The sequence below is a fragment of the Telmatherina bonti genome (assembly GCF_933228915.1).
Source record: "Telmatherina bonti genome assembly, chromosome: 3".
NCBI classification, from domain to species: domain Eukaryota; kingdom Metazoa; phylum Chordata; class Actinopteri; order Atheriniformes; family Telmatherinidae; genus Telmatherina; species Telmatherina bonti.
Genome location: NC_136621.1, coordinates 18,797,398 through 18,819,294, shown reverse-complemented (window position 1 = coordinate 18,819,294; position 21,897 = coordinate 18,797,398). Strand labels below are relative to the sequence as shown.

At 37.2% G+C, this 21,897-nt stretch overlaps 2 protein-coding genes across 4 annotated transcripts in view; both read right to left on the bottom strand.

The window, feature by feature from the left end:
- The window catches only part of crebbpa (CREB binding lysine acetyltransferase a), a 56,710-nt gene extending 51,476 nt beyond the window's left edge, over positions 1-5,234 (bottom strand). For all 3 annotated transcript variants that reach the window (XM_079264582.1, XM_079264584.1, XM_079264583.1), the window contains exon 1: positions 4,373-5,234. In XM_079264582.1, coding sequence (XP_079120708.1) covers positions 4,373-4,460 — 88 coding nt within the window. In that variant the 5' untranslated portion in view covers positions 4,461-5,234. The remainder of the gene's footprint in view (positions 1-4,372) is intronic.
- Positions 5,235-6,208: 974 nt separating this feature from the next.
- The window catches only part of LOC306774510 (adenylate cyclase 9), a 47,211-nt gene continuing 31,522 nt past the window's right edge, over positions 6,209-21,897 (bottom strand). The window contains exons 5-11 of the mRNA XM_079264585.1: positions 21,311-21,413; positions 20,379-20,596; positions 18,541-18,700; positions 14,850-14,992; positions 14,226-14,255; positions 11,727-12,003; positions 6,209-11,396 (exon numbers count right to left, since the gene is read on the bottom strand). Of these exons, the coding sequence (XP_079120711.1) occupies positions 10,341-11,396; positions 11,727-12,003; positions 14,226-14,255; positions 14,850-14,992; positions 18,541-18,700; positions 20,379-20,596; positions 21,311-21,413 (1,987 nt within the window). The 3' untranslated portion in view covers positions 6,209-10,340. The remainder of the gene's footprint in view (positions 11,397-11,726; positions 12,004-14,225; positions 14,256-14,849; positions 14,993-18,540; positions 18,701-20,378; positions 20,597-21,310; positions 21,414-21,897) is intronic.

The window sequence follows — 21,897 nt, the reverse complement described above, 5'->3', positions numbered from 1 at the left end:
ATGTAAAAAAAAAAAAAAAAAATCATGTTAAAGATAAAAGGATGATTGTTTAAAATAATCGAGATCTCAATTTCAGTCAAAATAATCGTGATTATAATTTTGCCATAATCGAGCAGCTAGCTATCATCTAGGTTTCCAAATGAGTTATTTGGTGTTACTTACAGTGGCTTTTTCCATTATTAAGGAACTTTTAGCACAGCGTTGTTAACCACTGTCAGAGACCCAGCAGTACACTATTGCCATCCAATGATAATGACGGGGCTAAAATCTTTCACAAGTTCCTGTAATTGCTTGGTGCATTTCTAGCAGACTTTTCATTCATGCAGCTACCATAGCTTTTTTTTTTCCCCAAAATAAAAATAATCCATTAAATATTTTTTTTGTAATTTTTATTGTTTATATTGATCTTTTTACTTGTCATCATGGGCATTATAGCAGCAAAATGATGGTCTGGCTACTGTTTTGTTTTTTTCCTAACGGAAATCAAGAAAAATGACGAGCAAAAAAAAAGTATCTAACATTTATTTTTGTTTTTAATCTACAAAAATCAGCAATATCAAAGAATTGTGAGAATCGCGATTTAAATCAAATCGACACCAGAAAAAAAAAATCACAATCAAGTCGGGACAAAAGCATATTGTTACAGCCCTACTTCAGTGTGTCGCTGAAGAGACAGTTGATAGTAAAAGGCAGAACATATAACATTAGAAAACCAGATATTAAACTGCATGGTCATGTCACCACTGCCATGTTCAAGCCACAGATATATTCTAAATCATTTACCCTGAAACTTTTTTTGAACTGCTTGGCACCATTACCGGCAGCGGCCCTAGCTGAGGACATGGAGGATTTAGGAAATGACCAACATCACTGAACCACCACTGCTATAACTAACGCTCATCTTTTCTTCTGCTGTTTTTTTTTTCTTCCTTCAGACACTTTAAGATTAGTGAATGGATCGTCTTACTGGCTGGAATTCCAGCTGCAGTCTCTGTAGCCTTGAGACTGAGGGTTATCAATACAACTGTTTGACATTATAGTTTTAGGTTTTCTCCATTGGTTTTTGATAGAAAATGATCCATGAGATTTAGTTGCACACTTCAGTAAAGATGCTGGAATGATATGACGGTTTTCCCCGGCAAGGGGTTCATGGTCACGTGATCACTGGGCTGTGACATAGGTTTGCAACTGCCCATGGGGAAATGGGGATAATTCTCTCATAAGAGCTTAGAGCTGGTAAGAAATTAAAGCCCACAATTATTGACACATACATACCTACCTACCTTATAAATACATACCTACCTACCTACCTTATATATACTTACCTACCTACCTACCTACCTACATGCATACATACATACATATATTTTTACAAAGGGTTGGTGTAGGTGTGCAGTCTTTGTGGTCCTGTAGTTTAGCTCTTTGTCAAAACGGTTCATACAGTTTCAATGATTTTTAGGTCCGGCTTTGGCAAGAATTTATCACCCTTTCTTTACTCCCACTTTCCTTGACAGAAAATAGCAGTTTAGCAGCCATCTTTCCATTAATGCAAAGCCTTAATTGAAAAGCTGATGAATCAACCAAGAAGGTCTTATATGTCACTTTGGCAATTATTAATCTGTTCACATAGTTATTAATTCTGTTCGGTTTTCTATATTTGCAGAGTTTTTGGATAATAATTTTGTTGGACTGACCTTTTTGGAACCATAACTCCATTTCATGGCAATTGAAAGCATTTCTTCTGCTTTATTCATAAGCCCAAGAAAGGGAATAAAAACAAAATGTGTCTTTGACATGCTAGTGTCTCACATCTCAACAGCACAAATGTAAAAAATATAAAATAAAAATGGCTAAACTGCCTGATGTGTCATGACTTTGGCTCATAGGGCTGGATTAAAATAAAATCTATTTGAATCAATTCAAAATAAATTACTCCTACATCAAAGTTGGAGATAAATTTTTACACTCAGACATGCACACGCAGGAGATATCACTTATGTCAGACAGAGAACACGACTCGTAAAACACGCCAACAAGCTGGAAAAAAAAAAAGGGGTGGCTGTAGCTCAGCAGGAAGAGCAGTCGTCTTCCAACTGGAAAGTTGGAAGAGCGATTCCTGGCTTCCCCTGACTTATGTGCTGAAGTGTCCTTGGGCAAGACCCCCAAGTTGCCCCCTTAGCCTATCAGGCTGAGTGTGTATGTAAGTCTCTTTGGATAAATGACTGCTAAATGACTGAAGAATAGAATAGAATGTAGAATAAATCAAACAAAAATATAAGAGTTTTTATTATTTTCTCACGCAGGTTAAGATTGAAGCACTCTTGCTATATGAGGAGCAGCTGAACTACTTCTCCTGCTGTTAACGCCCACAGCGTCATGGCCATAGGGAACGCACACAGCAAAACAAGCTAAAGCCACCAGGTTTGTATGAATTTCTGTGTTGTGTTATGATTTTAAATTGATCCAATAATCTCTGTAGATTTTATGAAAACAATAACACATTACATGAAGTGTGAACATCAAGAATATTTAGAGTAGCTCCACAAAATGAAACACTTTTACCAGGCCATTTAAAAAGTTATTTTTACTAAGTGTTTTTTTTCATAACAGCACTTTTGGCTGTGAAATAGGAAAAACACTGTATTGCTATGGTATTTCAGAAATGCATGTAGATTTGTCAGTTCAGATTATTACATAGTGTCTTCCTTACATTCAGACCAAATTCAATAGTCTCACGACGACAAAATTTCTTTATTGAATCTGCAGTCATTAATCCAAATTTTACAATAGGCTAATGAAGTTGACACTAGTAAGCTTAAAACAACATCAGTTAAAGTGGTATTGTAACCGTGGTAATAGGTGCTATTGGTATGTGAATATAATCAAAATCTATCTAAATAGACTGTTGTGAATCAAATCAAATCAAAAGATTAATGAGGATACCCAGGCCTCCCGATTCATCCACTGACTTTTGTGCAATTTAATACTTCTGAGATTAATAAATCAGCATTACATACCCAAAAATACAAAAGCACTCACTCTAGAAATGTTCAGGTACATAAACTGGACTAAAATGAATGAAAAAGCAGACAATGCCCCAATAAACTTTGAGAGATGTTTAGAAAGACTGAAAACTACAGTTCTGAAACACTTTAAAAGATTATTTAAATAATTAAAAATGTCTGGATGCTTTGCAGTGAGCAAAAAGACATGGAAACTCAAGACATTCGCACAGAACTATATAAGCATATCTTTACTGTGTATCTCAAGAGTGCTCATTATTACAAAATATATAAGAGCCTTGTACTATTTTCAAAAGCACAAGAAGAAAACAAAAAAACATCTAAACAATCATGCTGCCCTGTCCAATCCATGCTGGAAGAAAAAAAAAAAAAAAAAAAGACGTTCTTCTAGGTGGAGTGACATAGACCAATTTGATAATGAGTTTAATTTTTATCGCTATCAATATGTTTTTTTTTTAAAGTTGATAGCTGAGCTCAGATATGAGTCATGTCATCTTTTTAATTCACAACTACAGCAGCATCAACACAGACATGAAAACTGAGCACAAAATACAATAGGAAACCTTTCCTCAAAAAACTCCAATTGCAGCAACATCAGCATCAAAACATCATGGACTACAGTATCACAGTGCATCATAAATCGGAGAAGAGTATGAATGAACAAAACATGTTATTCTGGAGAAGACTTTATATTACTCTAATCAAGACATTAAGGTCTTTTCACTTTGTTTCCATGAAAACCACCATGCCTGGTTTTGTGGACAATTCCATAATGTCAAAATGAGCTTCTCTTCAAGATAAGGTATTTTCAACATGTCAAAACTTTCTGGAAGAATTCAAAACCAAATGCATGCAAGGTACTCTCCTTTTGCCTTTACATGCATGAGCTCAGTTGACTGTCACTAACAGTATATAATAGTAATAATAATAATAATAATAATAATAATTCAAAACGACTTAAAAACCAGCACTAAACCTAAAGTTTGTTTTTCCCCCTATTAGACCGACAGCTCTCTTTTGTGAGCGCTTCCAGCGCAAGCTGCATGTAGCAGCGCTGTTCAACTGTTGCGTTAGACAGGAGTGGAGGAACGATGCCTTGCACGGATGCATTATACTGCATTAACACAAGCATACCTGACAAGCCTGGCACTGGCGTCTATAAGGTAGATCCAGTTGCGAGCCACCAAGACCAAACCACATTAACTTCTCATAGTACACCGAACTGACCTACTAACCCAGAACTGTATTGCATGGTTAATAAATGCTATTAATAAAGAAAAGTAATGAATATAGTAAGAGTAAATGTTAATTACATTGAGTTAAACGTGTATAGAGTGTTGGGCCTTTACCTTGTCCATCAGACGCTGACAGGGCAGGTGAATTCAGCTTCGGCCGCTTGGAGCTGGGAGGTCCGACATCCAGCAGGTTTTCAGCCATAGTTGTTTTTCTACACTGTTTTCCTAAGTTGACAATTGTGAATACTTCTAACAAGGAAGCTGTTTGATCAATCCAAGCCTTCCCAGTTAGCACATTAGCAAGCTGGCAGCCTGCTAATGTTAGCTAACTGGCTAATAGCTAGCTAATTGATTGCTACCAGCTAAGTTAACTGTTAGCGTTAGCTACTCCTTGCTGTGAGTCAGTCTTTCAAAAGAAATGCAATAGCGCCCCGCTTCGCCACCGCCATTCACCCCATGATAATCCAACACCCAACACCCACATTATTATCATTAAATAACCCGAAATAAAATGTTCCCCATGTAAAAACCAAGATTCAATAAGATAATCCAGATCAATCAGGCGGATTGCTGCATTCCGGGAGAAAGTCGCAATTTCTAGATGTTCAAAGTACCCATTTCGCGTGACGTCAAAATTTCTTCATGCAAAAATCGCGCGAATCTCCACAAAAATGCACAATTGCATAAAAATGCAATATTTTTGCAAATCCCCTCGAAAGTCACGATCTGGTCTCCGCTTGCCCACGGTAAACAATACTGCTCCCGTACGGCGACAGGGGCTGAATCGCCGCACTCTGAAGGGGAAATCAGATATACGGAGCTGTTCTGCCCGACGACCACCGATCTAATTCCCGTTTTTTCGCACAAAATGTCTCCGATGCGACGTTAACCTTTTGTTTCATGCAGAAGGACGTTGTCATATAGCGGTTTGGAGGATCGATTTCTACGTAAAACCCAGTGTTGAACCGAAATCCCAATTCCGAGCCGCGACAAGATGGCGGCTGTTGATTCCTTCGATACAAAAAAGTTTTTTTTTTCTTTTCCAGATCGACTGTGGAGGGGGAGGGGCCGCGCAATCACGCCCTACGTGAAAACACTACACCTGTTAGCCGCTGGGGGCGCTCCTGTACTACCAGAAGCACAAACAGGTTACATGCGTCTCAATTACTTTTTTTTAAAATTTTATTTCATTTTTCAAATAAATTATGTTGCTTAAAAATAATCCTACAGTAACTAATAACGTAAATATATGTGGTAGGCCTATACTATTTAAAAAAATCTTTATTCTACTCAGGTTTGTTTTAATGTAAATTCACGATTAAAATACATACCTTACATCTAAAACTTCATAAGATAGACAATCTATTTTCAGGAACAGTTAATCTTTTTGGCATATTTACATTTTTTTTTACCTAATCTATAAAAATTCTTTTCAAACACATTTAGCTAACCTTCACAGAAACAGTAAGGTCTGCCTTCTTACATCATTCACTTACTTTTCTGCCTAAACTGAGAAACTACTGATGCCAAACTATTTATTTGTTCTAAAAGTAAATACTGTTTATAGTACGATGGTAATCAGGCAACTGATGATTAAAAAAATGATTTAAAAAAACCAAAAAAAAAAAAAAAAAAAAACCCCAAAAAAAAACATCTTTGTGCAATTCGTACTTGGATCTTCAGGATATTTGACATTCTGAACTTTGGACGACACAGCTGAAAGCTGTGCTTCTCCAGGATTTTGAGGTTTTACCCTGTCATATCATTGGAATATGGTCAATTTAATCACTGTGTGCTTATACAATTGTTTAAAATGAACTCATGTTTACTTTATACTTTAAAATAGACTTTAGTTTTCTGTTTGGAAATTTATTTCTGTCATACTGAAAAAAGGAAAGGAATAAAATCATATAACTCACACTTACACAAATAGACACACAATCTGATAATACATGTCTCTTTTTCATTGTTTTCAGACAAAAATCAGACACATGCACATGTATAAAAAAATCAAATGTGACAAAATAACTGCATATGTACAAACACTGAGTGCTTTGTGCAAATGTGTACAGATTACGATCACGTGTTGATAAATGATACATAGGTAATGTGCACAAAACATAATACATCTCATTCATGAACAAAGAAGCAACAACAAAAAAAAAAAAAAGCCAAACATTTGAAAGCAAACAACACTGTCTAACTTTTGTCCCAGTGTAAGCAAAAACACATAAGGGTAGTTGCAACTAATAAGGACTTGTCGTCATGTATATGAGTGATCATGTGTTGCCGATTCATGGTGATGATTGCGAGTGCTGACATCATGCCCTTATATGTCCTTTGTTATATTACTGTCATAGGACACAATCAAACTGCTTCAACAAAAAAGAATCACGAAACAACTTATTCTTCTTGCACATTGTAGTTTTTAAACATATTTGTGAAAGTAGTACTGTGTTCTAATAGGTTCCCTTTGCCAAATCTCACCATTCACAAATTATCAATACAATGTCCTAATAATCTTCAAAGAAGCAAAGCATGATTATTTGAATTTCCTGCAACATTGGGATATATGCGTCATGTTCAACATAAATGTAGAAAGAATGATACTGAAATGAAATCAAAGAATAGTGATTGTAGTGTGGAGAAAAAAAAAATTGGGTCACATGCAAAAGAGATCACAAACACATCTCGCCTTACTGTCTCACAGATCACAGAGCCAGCAGTGTTGACTTTATTATTTTATTCATGGGACTTTACAGCTGTGTAGTAATGTAAAGATTGTGTGGCCTTCGAGTTATGAAGCCCACTTACACCTTAGATGTACTTTGGGGTAGCCTTCACATGCTGTGCTGCCGCAAGGTGTGAAACCCACAGATTACCAAAAGACAAAAAAATGCATAATCCATAAAGTGGATTGGTATTCTGGAAACTGTTAGAGGTAAACAACATTTTCCCTCATAACAGATACCTGATATTTACATATTTTTTCTTAAAACTTGTGTGCTCTGACTCATTACTTATGATAAACACAAGACGAGAAAAATGCATCACAAGAGCAGCTCTTACGTTACTATTTATGTCTGAAGCTACAGTGACTGCTTAAGGGGATGCTGCTTTGGATTATTATAGCATTATATGCTACTAAGGTCATCTTATTTGATATAGTCATAGCTCACATTTACTTAATGAACATATTAAAAATGAAAAGGCACTGCTTGTTTATTGGAATGCACAGTGGCAGAGGTAAACACATTTTCATGCTACAGATGACGCAGATAAAAGAGATGGATCCCCCAGTCTTGTCATCTCTGCATCTTTGCATGTGGCCACACTTTAAGGAAATACTCTTTAATATGTTGGTGATGTGTTAAATGATGCATCTGAAGTTTCGGGCCTTTCTTGTTTTTCTCTTTTCAAATCATGTACAATGAAAATGTCAGTCCTGTAGAAATGAGACAGCAGCAACAAGATAACGGCTTTAGAAAGGGGGTTTAGCAGTATGATTTCCTTTTGCACCTTTTTTTTTTTTTTTTAAAAATCTCATCGATATTGAGAAAATGTCTTAAGTCCCTCACACAAGTACAGAACACATACACAAAGAGTACAAGTGAAAAATAAGTGCTTTCAAGAGAAAGAATAAAGTATGAAGCAAGTCAAGACAAAAGAGAACCAACAGAGGCAGCTGTTCAGTGTGAATACCACCACAACATTCAGACACCTTGTTAATTATCAGGATGAATGAATGGGAAAGAAGCAAGGAAACAAATAATGGAATTTGTCAAATGAACATTGCAGCAGATGTTGTAGAAGCATCATTTTCTCAAGGATACAATCAGAATCTATTCTTATCATGACAGCATTTTTTTTTTTTGAAAACCAGACTACTAAAAGAAAAAAGAAAAAACAAAACAGTCATACTATAGGCACCACAAAACAATCAACTAGTTTAGGTTGCACTGCACCTATAGATCACTCAGTTTAAAGTGGCACAATATTGATACAGTAGAGACCCTTCTTAGGGAAGAGGCTGTAAAAAGTCCCAACCCTTCAACAGCAAATCACACAGCTATAGGCAGACAACGTTGATTTGTTGAATAAGTCTGTAGCAACGGACTGACAATTTTTTTCTCTTCTTTTCTTTTTTTTTCTTTGATTTAGTTTTTTCCATCTGATTTTGGCAACGGAGGCGACAAATGTAGAGTCACACAATATTCAGCTATGAGGTTTAACACAGTACTGTGGAAACAAACTTTTAGTTGCTCTGTTCTTTGATACTGAAGCCACTGCACGTGGGCCACCCCATCATCTACAGCTAACACAGTGATTGTCCCTCACAGTCCTGTTAAAAGTTGATTACCACTCAAAATCACTGAAGCATCCAACTCTTGCCCCACTGTAGCTTTATAATAGATACACACTATGTTGTTCTGGATTTGTTTAATTGAATCCAATGAAAAGAGCACAAATAGTAATTAATTTATTCTATTGACAACACTGCCTGTTTTCAATGCTTGATGTAGGTTTTATTGCCTTCAAATGATTGCAAACAGCAAGCCAGGTCACACATTTCTTCTGACATAACTGTACCAAAGTCAACAACAGTGTATTGGTTAAAAAAAAAAAAAAAAAAGAAAATCAAAATTTATCATCGCAGGACTTGTGAAAAAATAGGATTACTGTTCTGGATTTAACCTAAATGTTTTTCCTCATCTTTACTATGTCAAGAAAGTTCTCGGGCGTATATTAAAGTGAAAAGAAATAAGAAGCCAGTAAATATTAAAATTGCCATCTATCTTTTACATAATTAATACTCCCTTTTTTTTTTTTTTTTTTTAACTCCAGCAACAAATTTATAGACTGGATTGCAGCTGAATGCTACAAAACAAAAGGAAGTCAAAATGTTTCCAGATGCAGATTAAATCGCAGTTGATTTTGGTCTTTTATTGCATTAATTAAATCAGTTGACAACACAATATAAATTAGGTTTCTGTGGTTTGACATCTACAAGGTTAGATATATGAATCAACCCACCCTCTCTGCCTCTCATTGCATCTTTCCAGTCTACAGGAGGTCAGTGTTGCTTACACAAAAAAACAAAAAAAACAAAACAGATTTTGTGGAGTGACTTTAAGTAAATTTAAAGTGCCTTCCTGCTTTCATGGCCTTACTCTTTAAAACCACCTTTAGATTCCCTTATCTAATTAGATGTTGTGCTTTTGATTGTAAGAACCCTCTTTAAAATTCCTAATAAGCTATGAAGCGGTAATAAGATACCAAATACAAGTGGTCGATAAAACACTGTGCAAGAACTGTGCTTAAAATGTGCATTTAGCTACAATACCAGCTAAAATCTATGCAGGCCTCTTTTGTAGCATGTCACCTTGAAAAGTTAAACTCTGGCATAAATGAATACTGTGTTTAAGCCCTCATGTAAAAGCAGAATATGTAAACTAACACTGCTTCATGTGATTCCCTCATTTTCCCCAGAATTCCCTGCTTTGCCCATCATACTGCACTGGCACTTATGTAAAATCTCAAAAAAAAAAAAAAAAGATTTTCCCTTATGTAAAAGTCAGAACTTTGATCAAGTTAAAACAATTGATATGGCACAATGGTAATGATTTATAAAGAAATATTTGCATTTGAAACGAAAGCATATGAAACCACAGCGTGTTCTGTAGTCTAAAATTCTTAAAATGTGTTCAGTATTTATATTTATTTGTTCACTGCTCTAGTCCTGAAGGCACTTAATGACAAAAAAGAAAATAAACAACACCAACACTTATTTTATCTTTCTGTTTCTTTTTAACCCTTTGCATTCTACTCCTCCATTGGAAACTACTGTGCTCAACACAGGTCTAACTCGCTCCAGCACTAAGGCAACACTCCCATGAAAGATCTCAGTAGCCTTTTAAAAGCTGCTGATGCCCGTATGTTATGTTGATGTTACCAGCGCCTTCTTCCGTGCCAAAGACACTTTGCCAAAAGGAAGAGAATATCCTGACCACGCCTGCAACCAGAACCAGGAGAGAGAGAACAGCTGGGGTCAGCTGGGGTAAAGGGCAGAGGAGAAGAGGGATCAGAGACGAGCATAAAACTCCTCATTGAGTTTTGTCAGCTCACTGGCCTCATCTTCTTCATCCTCCTCCTCCTGAAGTGCGAGAGGAGCAGGCTGCACTTGGGAGGGCGCTTGCGCAGCACTGGCTTGTGGATCTGGCTCAGAATGGGCAGGGGGCTGCTGCCCAGTAATGTCTGTGACAGGGGATTGTTCAGGTAGGTGTACAGCGTCCCTATATCCTTCATCCCTCACTTCTGAGCACTTGGCAGAGACAGCCTCAGGCCCTGCCCCTGCAGGCCTTACAGTGCATTGGGGTTGAGGGGAAAGAGTGGTAAGGGAGAAGGTAGAAGTGGAAGAAGGGGCAGTGGGAACTACTGCCTGGGCAGCAGATACTGAAGTGTTACTGGCAAACAAACTCGCTGGTCCAACTCCAGCTGCCAGCTCCATTCGATCCTGGCATGGATTTTCCCCACTTTTGGGGTAGAGAAAGGTCCTCATTTGGCCTTTGCCCTTAACATTCACTGTGCCTCTGTAGTCGAACTCTAAGCCCATGGCACTGAGCACAGCATGGCTTTCCTCACTCACTTGTACACGGCATTCCACGCCTGTGGAGTCCATGCGACTGGCAATGTTGACCGTGTCTCCCCAGATGTCGTAGAGCAGCTTAGTGGTGCCAATAACCCCTGCTGTTAGGGGCCCATGGTTAAATCCAATGCGAAGTTTAAAACCAAAGCCCAGCATATTCTTGTTGAAATCATCCAGGACGCCCATCATCTCAAGGGCAAAGTTGAAAAGTGCCCTGAGGTGAGCATGTGGAGAGTCGTCATCTTCCTCAGCCAGCTGCTGGACGTTCAGTCCTGATGCTGCCATGTAAGTGGAGCCAATCGTCTTGATTTTTTCCACGCTTTTGAATTCAGGTTTTCGTAGGAGTTCATCAAAGTCTCCGATCAGCTCATTCAAGACACGGTAGCACTCTTTTCCTCCCTCATAGCTCTCTTCATAGAATTCACTGAAGTTGACGATACTGGCAAAGATCACACCAACACTGTCGTGGTTCTTGGAGTAGCTTTGGGTCAGCTGAGAATACACAACAGAAAACAAATTTTAGTTTGTTACCAAAAAAAAAAAAAAAAAAGGGGGGGGGGGGGGGGTGTTAATGTTGGGACTCAATTCTACAATAACATCAGTTCTACTTTGGTATATTTCATTGTGCTATACATTAAATAATAATAAACTCATAATTCATATGATTACTATAACAATATAAATGATATTACTAATAATTAAATGCTAAGGCAATTTTTTTTCTATCCATCTACATCTAAAGCCTTCCCAAATGAAGTTAAACTGAAGACAGAAGCTTAAAATAATTATAGTCTGATATTTCTGAGTCAACAGCAAACAAACCTTGAGCTGGTCAGCAACATGGATTGGGATGATGTTGCCCAGTAACCATTCTGCCTGGTCTCGCATCATCTGAATCTTGGAACGGTGCTTATCAGCCTCGACATTGCCGTGGTAATGGAGACGGTAGCTGACCTCAAACTCACGATTGAGGAACCAGATGAGGAGAAGAAGCAAGAAAAATGCCAAGATGGCCTCTGGGACTAAAAGTTCAAATAGTAGCTGAGCAGGGCTTGGGCCCCGTTCTGAATCTCTTTCACTCAGTGTGGAGATGTTCCGTCTGTGGAATAAAACAGAATGACAATGAGCTCGGAAAGAGAAAATCTAGGGAATTCAAAAGAGACTAAGAAACAGATGTTACCTCGTGGAACCACAACATAAAGATACAAGAGGGGTTAAAATGTGAAACATTTGGGATTATAAGCATTTCCAATATGGACTGATTATCTAAATCTTCAACACACTGAGTAAACTTCACATTTAAGGCAGGAGAAGACTATTAAAACTTGAGCAAGTGACTTAACCAAAGCTTTTGTGCCGTCAGGTATGGTAGTCTGGTCAAAATCTGCACCAATCACAGTAACTTTAGCATGCTATAAATAGCTATTGCTATAAATAGATTTCTAAAGACCTGTGTGTTCAAAAACACACAGAAGGACAATCCTTGGAAACCAGTGCTGTGGAATCACTGCAACACATCTCAGATTTAATAAACACTATATGGTTGTTTGAAAACACCTCAGTGACAATGTTCAATTAGTATATGAGAAAAATATTTAGTTTTTTGGGGGAAAAAAATGTTTGTATTTTTTCATGGAAAACATTGGCACTGAAAGCCTTTTTGCTTCTGTGAAAACCATGAACGAGACTGTAATAGTCTGTGCTACGCTTTCCAGTGGGAAAGTGGGAAAGTAAATATTTATTCACTTAAAAATATTATTTTAATTTTTTTTTAAACTGGATGATGCAGCAATAGAATTCCCAAAACCACATAGCACATAAAAAACAGAATGCTTTGATAAGGTTTCAGGTTTTCAACTAAGATCATTTCGCAGAGGTGCTAAATTGACTTCTTCAACCTGGTGCAACGACTGAATGGGTTCACTAGAAGTTTTTTTTTTTTTTTTTTTAATTTTTTTATTTTAATAATACTGGGTTCAACTGCAGGGCTGCACGGTGCCATACTGGTTAGCACTTTGGCCTCACAGCAAGAAGGTTGCTGGTTCAATCCACGAGTGGGACAGTAGCCTTACTGTATGGAGTTTGCATGTTCTCCCCGTGTATGCTTGGGTTCTCTCCAGGTACTCCGGCTTCCTCCCACCGTCCAAATACATGCATGTTAGGTTAATTGGTTTCTCTAAATTGCCCATAGGAGAGCGTGAGTGGTTGTTTGTCTCTGTGTGGCCCTGCGATGGACTGGCGAGCTGTCCAGGGTGTACCCTGCAGCTGGGATAGGCTCCAGCTAAGCGGTTAGGAGGGTTCAACTGCATCACTTGTTCTATGCATTAAAGCTGTAGCCTCATCATTTAATTACTGAATGTAAAATAAATTATGGGAAAACTGACAGTTTAGAATTACTTCAATGTTAGAATAAATCACAAATTCCAAAAAAGCAATGCAACAAATGTAAATTTCATGTAAAAATCACAATACACAATAAGAAAATGTGTAGCACTCTCACTTTTTATCATCACATTTACCAAGGAGTTAGGGAGTCATGTTATTGGGAAGGGGAGGGGGGTGGAGGTAGGGGTGGGGAATAAGGTTTCTGTCTGCCCTTGTGTGCGTATGAGTGTGTGGAAGACAACCTGAATCTGTCTTTGTGTATGACTGTTTAATTAGTTTTTATGATGGTCTGAAGATGACAAAAATCCAATAGTGAGTTTCGGCAGTATCCTCTGTGCACAGATGTGTCCACATTCTTGGATTATTTTGGTGATACTATGCAATGGAGATTATTTATTAATTCACAAATCCTGAACCTCGGCCAATTTTTATTTTAAGAGACTAATTCTCTTAGTTGCTAAGTCATGCACTTTACCTGGTACTAAATATCTTAATTTGTTGCAACACGTTTTGTGATATTTTACTGTCTTTACACACGACAAACCAACGTGCTTCACAAAATAGTAAAACTTCTTACGTTTGAAGTATTTTCTGTTTCTAGATCTGCATAAAATTGCATCTGTTTTTGTTTGAATTTTATGCAGCATACCATCTTCATTTTTTTGGAGAATTGAAGCAGTATTTAAAGAAAACTTAGTTGGGACATTCAGGCTGGATGAGTCAGTTGTACCAATAGTTGCACTTAGCAGCCATCATTGGCGCACACAGTGAGAAAAGGAGATATCTGAGTGATGGATTGCAGAATAAATATCAGCAAAGCAATCCAATGGGCAAAATATCTGTAGTTATAAGAAGACACTGTAGAATTGTCGCTCCTGTTGACCCTTCAAGTGTTATTCTTCCATCAATTTGCTCTGTTTCTATGGAGACACTCACCCTTGAAGTGGCACACTGTTATCACTCGAGCTAAAAGAGATGAGAGCAGGGTCAGTCAGGAGAAAACACCAGTGTCTCTCTCTCTTTCTCTCTCTCTCTCAGACACACACACACACACACACGTGCACACACACACACACACACACACACACACACACACACACACACACACACACACACACACACACCAACACACAAACACACATAGACATCTGCAGTGCAGATTGGATTAAATTTGTTTAACATTTAACAAGTACAGGTAGAGCATTAGTGTCCAAAGTTAATCATTAAGGGCCACCGTACAGCAGGTTTATAATGTATCCCTGTTCCAACACAACTTTTAAATCTAAAAGTCGAATAGGTTCTGCACAATGATTATTGAGTTAGGTGTATTGGAGCAGGGATACATAGAAAACCTTGCAGCATTGTTTAAAAAACAATGACTGAGAAAGATAATTTCCTTTAATAGGCAGCAACATTGATAAATCGTTACTTAAAGTAATAACATTCAGTAATATGCTGCAGAAAAATGACTATACTCTTGCAAAAATGATTTTCTTTGCCATTTTAATGTATCACACATTTGCATAACTGTGGGTATATGCAGATAATGTTAAACTGCACCTGTGCAAGGGACTGTACAACAATAGCAGCAGGGCGACTCCTGTAGCAGTGGCCAGGACTGAACGCATCCAAAAACTCAGTTGACAGAAGTTGCAATACTGGATGATGGCCAGGATGGTGGCACAGCACAGGAACATGGTCACCTAGAGGGAAAAGAAGCTGATCATTGATGCGACCAATGTAACAAAGGGAGCAAAAGACAATGTTTTCTACTGCTTTAGTCAAAAGGATAAAGATTTCTTCTAGATGTTAAGAAAAAAATGTTTGTGCATTTACACAAATGTGGTCTGATTAAGGCGATGATGATGGTGCTATAAACTCTGAGCAGGATTTTTAAACACTCCCTTACAATTTGTTCTGAGCTCCAATTTTCAATTCAGATTATCTGCAGTGGGATGACATGCTTTTCTTTCTCTTTATTTCTTGACTATATTTCTAAAAACAATTCTCTATCGAAGTTTGGGAACTGAGTTGATCAGCTACTTAAGTTTTAAAGTTTAACAGGCTTTCACATTCTTGTTTGATATAAAATTTATGCAGCTCCACACTTCTGGGACTCCTTTCTAAAGTTCCGTCATCAACATAAAAGATATCAGTGGGTGACAGCTCTGTGCAGGAAGTACAGTAATCTAGCCAAAGCTTTATTTCACTGTGTTTATTGAAATAAGCAATATTCTCTTTGGAGAAGGTGCTGCAGGGATGTAAGCATTGCTTCACAACCAGAAGTTATAATTCTCCATTATTTGTGTACACTCTCAAAAATAGCGGTACAAGGTAAGGACATTTCTGTACCTATAGGTACATTTTAAAGAAATGTTGTATCAAAAGTACAATACTGGTCTTTAAGAAACCAGAAGCACACCTTCAGAGTATGAAAAAGGGTTCAAAGTGACATAAAGTACAAATTTGTACCATTTTAACCACAAGGGTACCTGCAGCATTGAAAAATGTTTGTCGTGACAAAAACTAGTGTTAGCAGCAGTGCTAGGATTTTAATGAAAAAAAATTTAAAAAGTCGCCTCAAAAGAAATGTATTGTTAATACCGGTTTAGACCCACAAAGGTGGAGAAAAAAAACTATTGCAGCTGTAATGTTACAAACTAGAACAGAGTTGAGTGATGACAGTACTACTAAACAGTCATTTACTACACCAGACAATGAAGGTCAGATGCTGCAAACTAAGTGTATTGCTGGTCAGTATTTTGAGTTTTTGGAGATTATTTCTAGATTAAAGATAAGATAATATTGCTAAGTGGCATGGACCAGGCCTAATGCTGTGGAAAACATAAAAAAACATGACTTGATAAGGTGAGGTTGAACTTGATGAGGTACAAAAATAGGCAAGAACTGAAAGGTACAGAAATGTCTCTCAAAAGAGTACACCCCCAGTGACAAGCATTTGTACCTTTTTAGGTACAAGCTGGTACCTCTATTTTTGAGTGTGTACAGATTGTTCAACAACATTTAATGACCTGATTATTATCTAAGATGGGTGGAATAATGCTGTACAATACAAAAACCAATTCTACCTTTTGAACTGTATGATTATAAGCCTGATGTTCCTTTTTCAGTACATGATACACTGTTGGAATGTCATTTATACCCTTTTGTATGATGTCATATTTGTAGGGAAAATGCATTTGCAAATGGAGCAGGAGAACTGGCATGTGGATTGTGTCCATGAAAAACTTGCCACGTCTTCTCTGGCAGTGCCGAACAGCTGATTCTTGTTGCCCAACTTCTGATTAGGAATGTTATTTTCATTGATGAGTCCTCTGATCCAACTGCAGTTGGTTCATAGGGTTAAAGTGGGAAGAGGATGTGGAGAATGCTATGCTGATTGCTGTGATAATAAGGTAACAGATTTTGATGGGGGCAGTGTGACAAGTGTGTGACAACCAGTGACAATCCTGGTTTTCACAGTCTGGGATTAAACTATTCTCTAAGATGACAATGCTCATCCCTACAGTGCAGTTTATCTGAGACAGAATTTGGGAATGGAGAGGTTGAATACCCGACTGAATACTTGCAGGATCAGATTAGGTGTGCATCTCAGGCCTGAGTGACTAACACAGCCACAATGGTTGGGTTGTGGCAAATGTTAGTTTTAGATCGTGCTACCATCCTACAGTAGTGTGACAACCATAAGGAGGAGATGCTAGGCTGTTGTGGGTGTGTGTGATTCTCTCATATGCTACTCAGGTCCCTGTCTGTTTCATAAATAAATTGTTACATAAACAGTATGTCTTTTTTCTTCAGGCGTCAATCATCCAATCCAATAAACAACACTGAACAAGAGACAATAGCGTCTGGTGTTGGTGGAGAAGTTTTGGTAAGTTTTTCTTGGGTACAACCCACACACTGAACTCTGTTCTTCATCCCACAAATGCATTTTCTCTACCAATGTGGCCCCATTTTAAATGGAAATCAATTTTTAAGAGTAAGAGTAAACAAAATTCTATTTTTGGGATTGTAAAAAAAAAAAAAAAAAAAAAAAAAAAAAAAAGACATATGCAATCTTTTGAGATATAGTTTTGCCTTTCTTTTGGCTCTCTCAGAGGTTTTCCAATTCTTGACAATAATTGTTTGATAAAAAATTTAAATTAATAGATAAGAAAATGAATTAAAAAAAAACAACAGTGATATCTCATTTAATTAACATTAAAGAAAATGTTTATACTATAACAAAATATCTATATATAATGTGATGTACATTATAGTCACAAAAAAGCTAGATTTAAAGCCATGCTGACATGACTTCCCACAACGCTGAAGCACTATTTTTCTGCAAAGAGATGTTGACAGTTGAGAAAAATTCACAACTTGTTAATGATGACAAAGAAATGATAACATATTTTTCCCTCCCAACACTGCACACATTCCCACCCTTCAGGCCTGATTTTTGGGCCTCAATAACTTCAAAGAAATTAAAGTCCATAAAATTCTAGTCTAATTAAGAAATATTCCTTAAACTACTGCTTTGATCTGCAAGCCCAAAGGATATAGAGCGAGCTGAGGCAAGAAACGTATCAGTGAAGGAGAGAAATACAAAAACTGGGTGAAAAACAAGATATTAAAACACTAAACATCTTGTGAGATTCATTGGGTGGAAGCTGAAATGAGAAAGTGAGGCTTGAATGGAGCAGGATGAGGTTGGATGACTCAAAAAGGAAGGCTGTTCTCAATTCTATTAAATGCATCTCTGGCAGTGATGTCCACAAGGGAAGTCTGCTGAAGCTTTGTAGCTGCTTTGCATCTAAATATCGTATCAAGACACCTTCTAATTAAACTCTTTCTTAAGGCTACCACAGAGAAACTTTTACTCGTTTTAACTCATCTCTGTTCATAGTGGAATGAAGATATTAATAAGTAAATGCCATTAGAGTTTCAGAATCACAAGTGCAGAGTAGAGGAGTGGCATTGTGAACAGGAGACATTGTGAAACATGCTGCAACCAAAAAAATTTCTGCAATCTCATTCTCCAGCATTATTTTGTTTACAACAGCGGTGTGACGATCAGTCACATTTGATGGATTTAACTGCATCTCATTTTACTTTTTAAATACTGCTAATCTGAAGCATGTTTGATTTTTTCCCCCCTTTTTTTTTAGGTGTTGAAGTTATTGGGGTGCAAAACTTTTTTAATCTAATGAAGAAATGTCACTCAGTCTTTAATGATTATTATATTTACCTGGAGGGGAAGGTGAGCTCCGCATATGAGATGGGACAGGACAGAGATGGCTGGAAGGGAGACCAACACAGCCCCAATCACATGGCGAGAGACCCAGCCAGAAATCACCAGGAGAAGGGTGCGAGTGCAGCTCATCAGGTCCTCCAAATAGAAGGTTATGCTACAAAAGGAAAAGCAGGACAGAGAATTGTGAAGAGGTGGCAGGGGAGGTGTCTCCAGCAGCATAACTCCCTCCAAGCATTAATCAAGTTAAGCCCTCTTATTTATGAACCTGTTTAAATCAACAAATGTTGGCAAAATTGTTAAGATGATTATTTCTCCCATTGAACAGTTTCAACTGGTGTTTTATTATATGTCATCGGGAAGCCTGATTAGTCACATTTACAGCAACATATGACTTGCAAAACTAATGTTTCTGTTGGATGAGCAACACAGCTAGATGTGTAGGTAGTGCTTAAAAATGTTCAAAAATCCGCAGAAATATTCTACTATAGGTATCTACTCAAAGTTGCTTACCCATTTAGTAACTTAGAAACAAAGAGTGAAGTATTAAAACCAGTTTCAGCTAACTGGAAAAAAAATAGATGAAATTCTGTCCTGCATAGTTGAGTTGTTGCTTTTCAGACAAGTTGCAAACAAAAAAGTTGAGACTGGCTGATGCCCAAATAAAGAAATTTACAGTAGTCTGGGCTGGAAGAAATGAAATGGGTTATTTTGTCAATGTCAGTGACGGAGATAAAGGCCCTAAAGTTGGCCCTAAACAGCTGGAAGAATGGGTCTAAAAAAGGGCTTAATTTCTTTTAAAATGTCAGAAATCTGGCTCAGGTGTTTCTAAGTACATTTTAAGCCTAATGAAGAGCAAAGATCGTTACTGAAAAAGGAGGGAAGGTCTTCAGGTTAAGAAAATTTTATAGGAAAAAAGTTTTTTCCATTTCATTTATTGTTTACTTGACAGGGGCAGATGTCTTAACGTGCACTAACATGCTTTAACAGCATTACAATATTTGTAGCCAATGCTAATTTCTAATGCCATTCCGAGAGGGGCTCTCAAAAGGGAATAAAAAGATTAAAACATTACCAAAAAAAAGTTTTAATACATAGAATCATCCTAAACCACCCCAAACTGTGAAAACAACAATCCTGCTCATGTCCCAGTATAAAAATAAAGATTTATGGCCTATTTATGCATGACAATAAGTGAAAGTTAATTTATCTTTAAATACTCCCAGTGCACATGCATTAAACAACAAACACTTGCATTACATAGTGTTAAGCACTTTTACTGCTCTAATATCCAACCAGCATTAGTTTTTTTTTCCTTTTTAAATCATATTTGTAAGGTTTGGAACTGAACCTGATACCAGTATGTCACTGTGCCAGTTTCTGAGGCAGTACTAGTGTTTTTCAAAAGTATGGACATGAGCCAGTCAGATCTGACTGGGAGAATTAATCCACTGTGCCCTATGAGCCAAATAAAACATTAAACAGCATTCTGTAATTTGTGCTGGTTTCGTTGGAGAGCTTCATAGCGACACATTGGTCTATCAGGGATTTTTGGATCTTGTGGAATGGAGTCCAAGCAATTTCGTTTTAAACACAACAACAGCCTGCGTTAATACTTGTAAATAATATTTCAGAGGTTGCTTTATCCTGCCAGGAAAAAAATCAAAACTGGGGGAAAAAAAAGATTACCAACATTAGTTTAATTAAATGGTCAAAGTTTATGTTATGTTACCACAAAATGTTTCTACTACTTTATTTGTCAGTACATTTCTGGTATAAAGTGTTCATACCAATTAATCTATATGGGTGTATGTCATCAGACTAAAAACCCTCACCGTATAGCGAGCACGAGAGATGCCAACTCAAGCAGAGCAGTCAGAGGAGTCACAACCAAGGAGGCAAGTGCTGAAGAGCCCACCGTGGATGGGTTCACCAGAGATGGAAGAAAGCAGGCCAGGGTTAACGCCAGGAAGACAAAACAGCTCAGGAGAACATCCAGAAAGGAGCTGAAGGTAGAGCTCGCAAATGTCTGCACCTGAACCTGGTTCTTCATCTGCAGGAAAAATGGTTGGTGTAAATGACAAGAAGCAGCAACCAGAGGCCCATTTTACCCCAAACATCTTGTACATCTCACAGAGAGTTGAATTTACAGGTAAATATATTTTAGAGCATTTTGTGCCTGTCTTGTGTCCAGTCTAACTTACAAAAAAAAAAGACTATACTTAATGTTTATCTGTAGTATTAAGACATACCAAAGGCCATGAGTGGATGAGCCAAGCATTACCACTAAACGTTACTATAATTTCAATAATTGCAATAATTTCAAATTATATAAAGAGGAAAAAACCACTGACATGTTTATTTTGTAAATATTTTAAATGTAAATTAAAAGAAACAACTATAAGCCCTGAAAATATATTTTTTTCTTTCTTGTAGTAACACTGCTTTAACAGCAGGGGGCTGTAAGACTGTGGAGGTCATTGTCAGCAAACTGGAAAAGGATCAGACAGGCATAAAAACTAGAAAGGGTACAACAAAACCTGTTGTTTATGCTTTGTTATACGAATGATCTAAAACGGGATAAAAATAATTGAACTGGGGAAGCTATGTAAAACTTGTTTCAGGTTAGTATAAGTAGAGATAAGCAGGGTGGAAATCACATTTACAGAGAGGGTAGGAAAAAGTCAAAACGAGGTTATAAATAATATCAGTTTTGTGTATCATTACAGAACACAGTACGTGTGTGTATTTGATCATGTTTCTGTACCTCCTCCTTGTAGCTGTTACGATAGGCCTTTTCTAAAGGTCTCTCTAGAAAGTTGAGGCTGATTTTGTTGATAGGTGGCTTGAAAAAGTAGTCCTTCATCAGACTGTGAATCAGACAGAAAAAAAATCAGCATGGGTAAAAAACAGAATTCAAGTTTAACATGTCTTTCCACTGGGATAATACATACTTTTCCAAAAGTTAGAAATTTGGCTATTTGCACAATTTCTCTAAAATTCCCTATAACCTTTATAGGTGAGCTTAATTTGATTATCTCTATACTTTTAAAAGCTCATGTACAACTGTTCAATTTTTCACTACTTACTGCTCAACATGCTCTTTTCTAACAAGCTGATTACTGCAAAAAACAGAAACAAAATGAAAACCCAAAACAAAAGAAGTGTCTGAATCACAAACCAACGACTACATTTTCTGATTCAGTGAAAACTTCTACACCAACCTTCCTCATCATCACACTATGGCATCATAAAACTAATATGACACCTAATACATGACAGGTTAATGTGATATTTACATCTTATGTTGTGGTTTACCCACTGACATGAAGAAATTACCACAATTCAACTTGA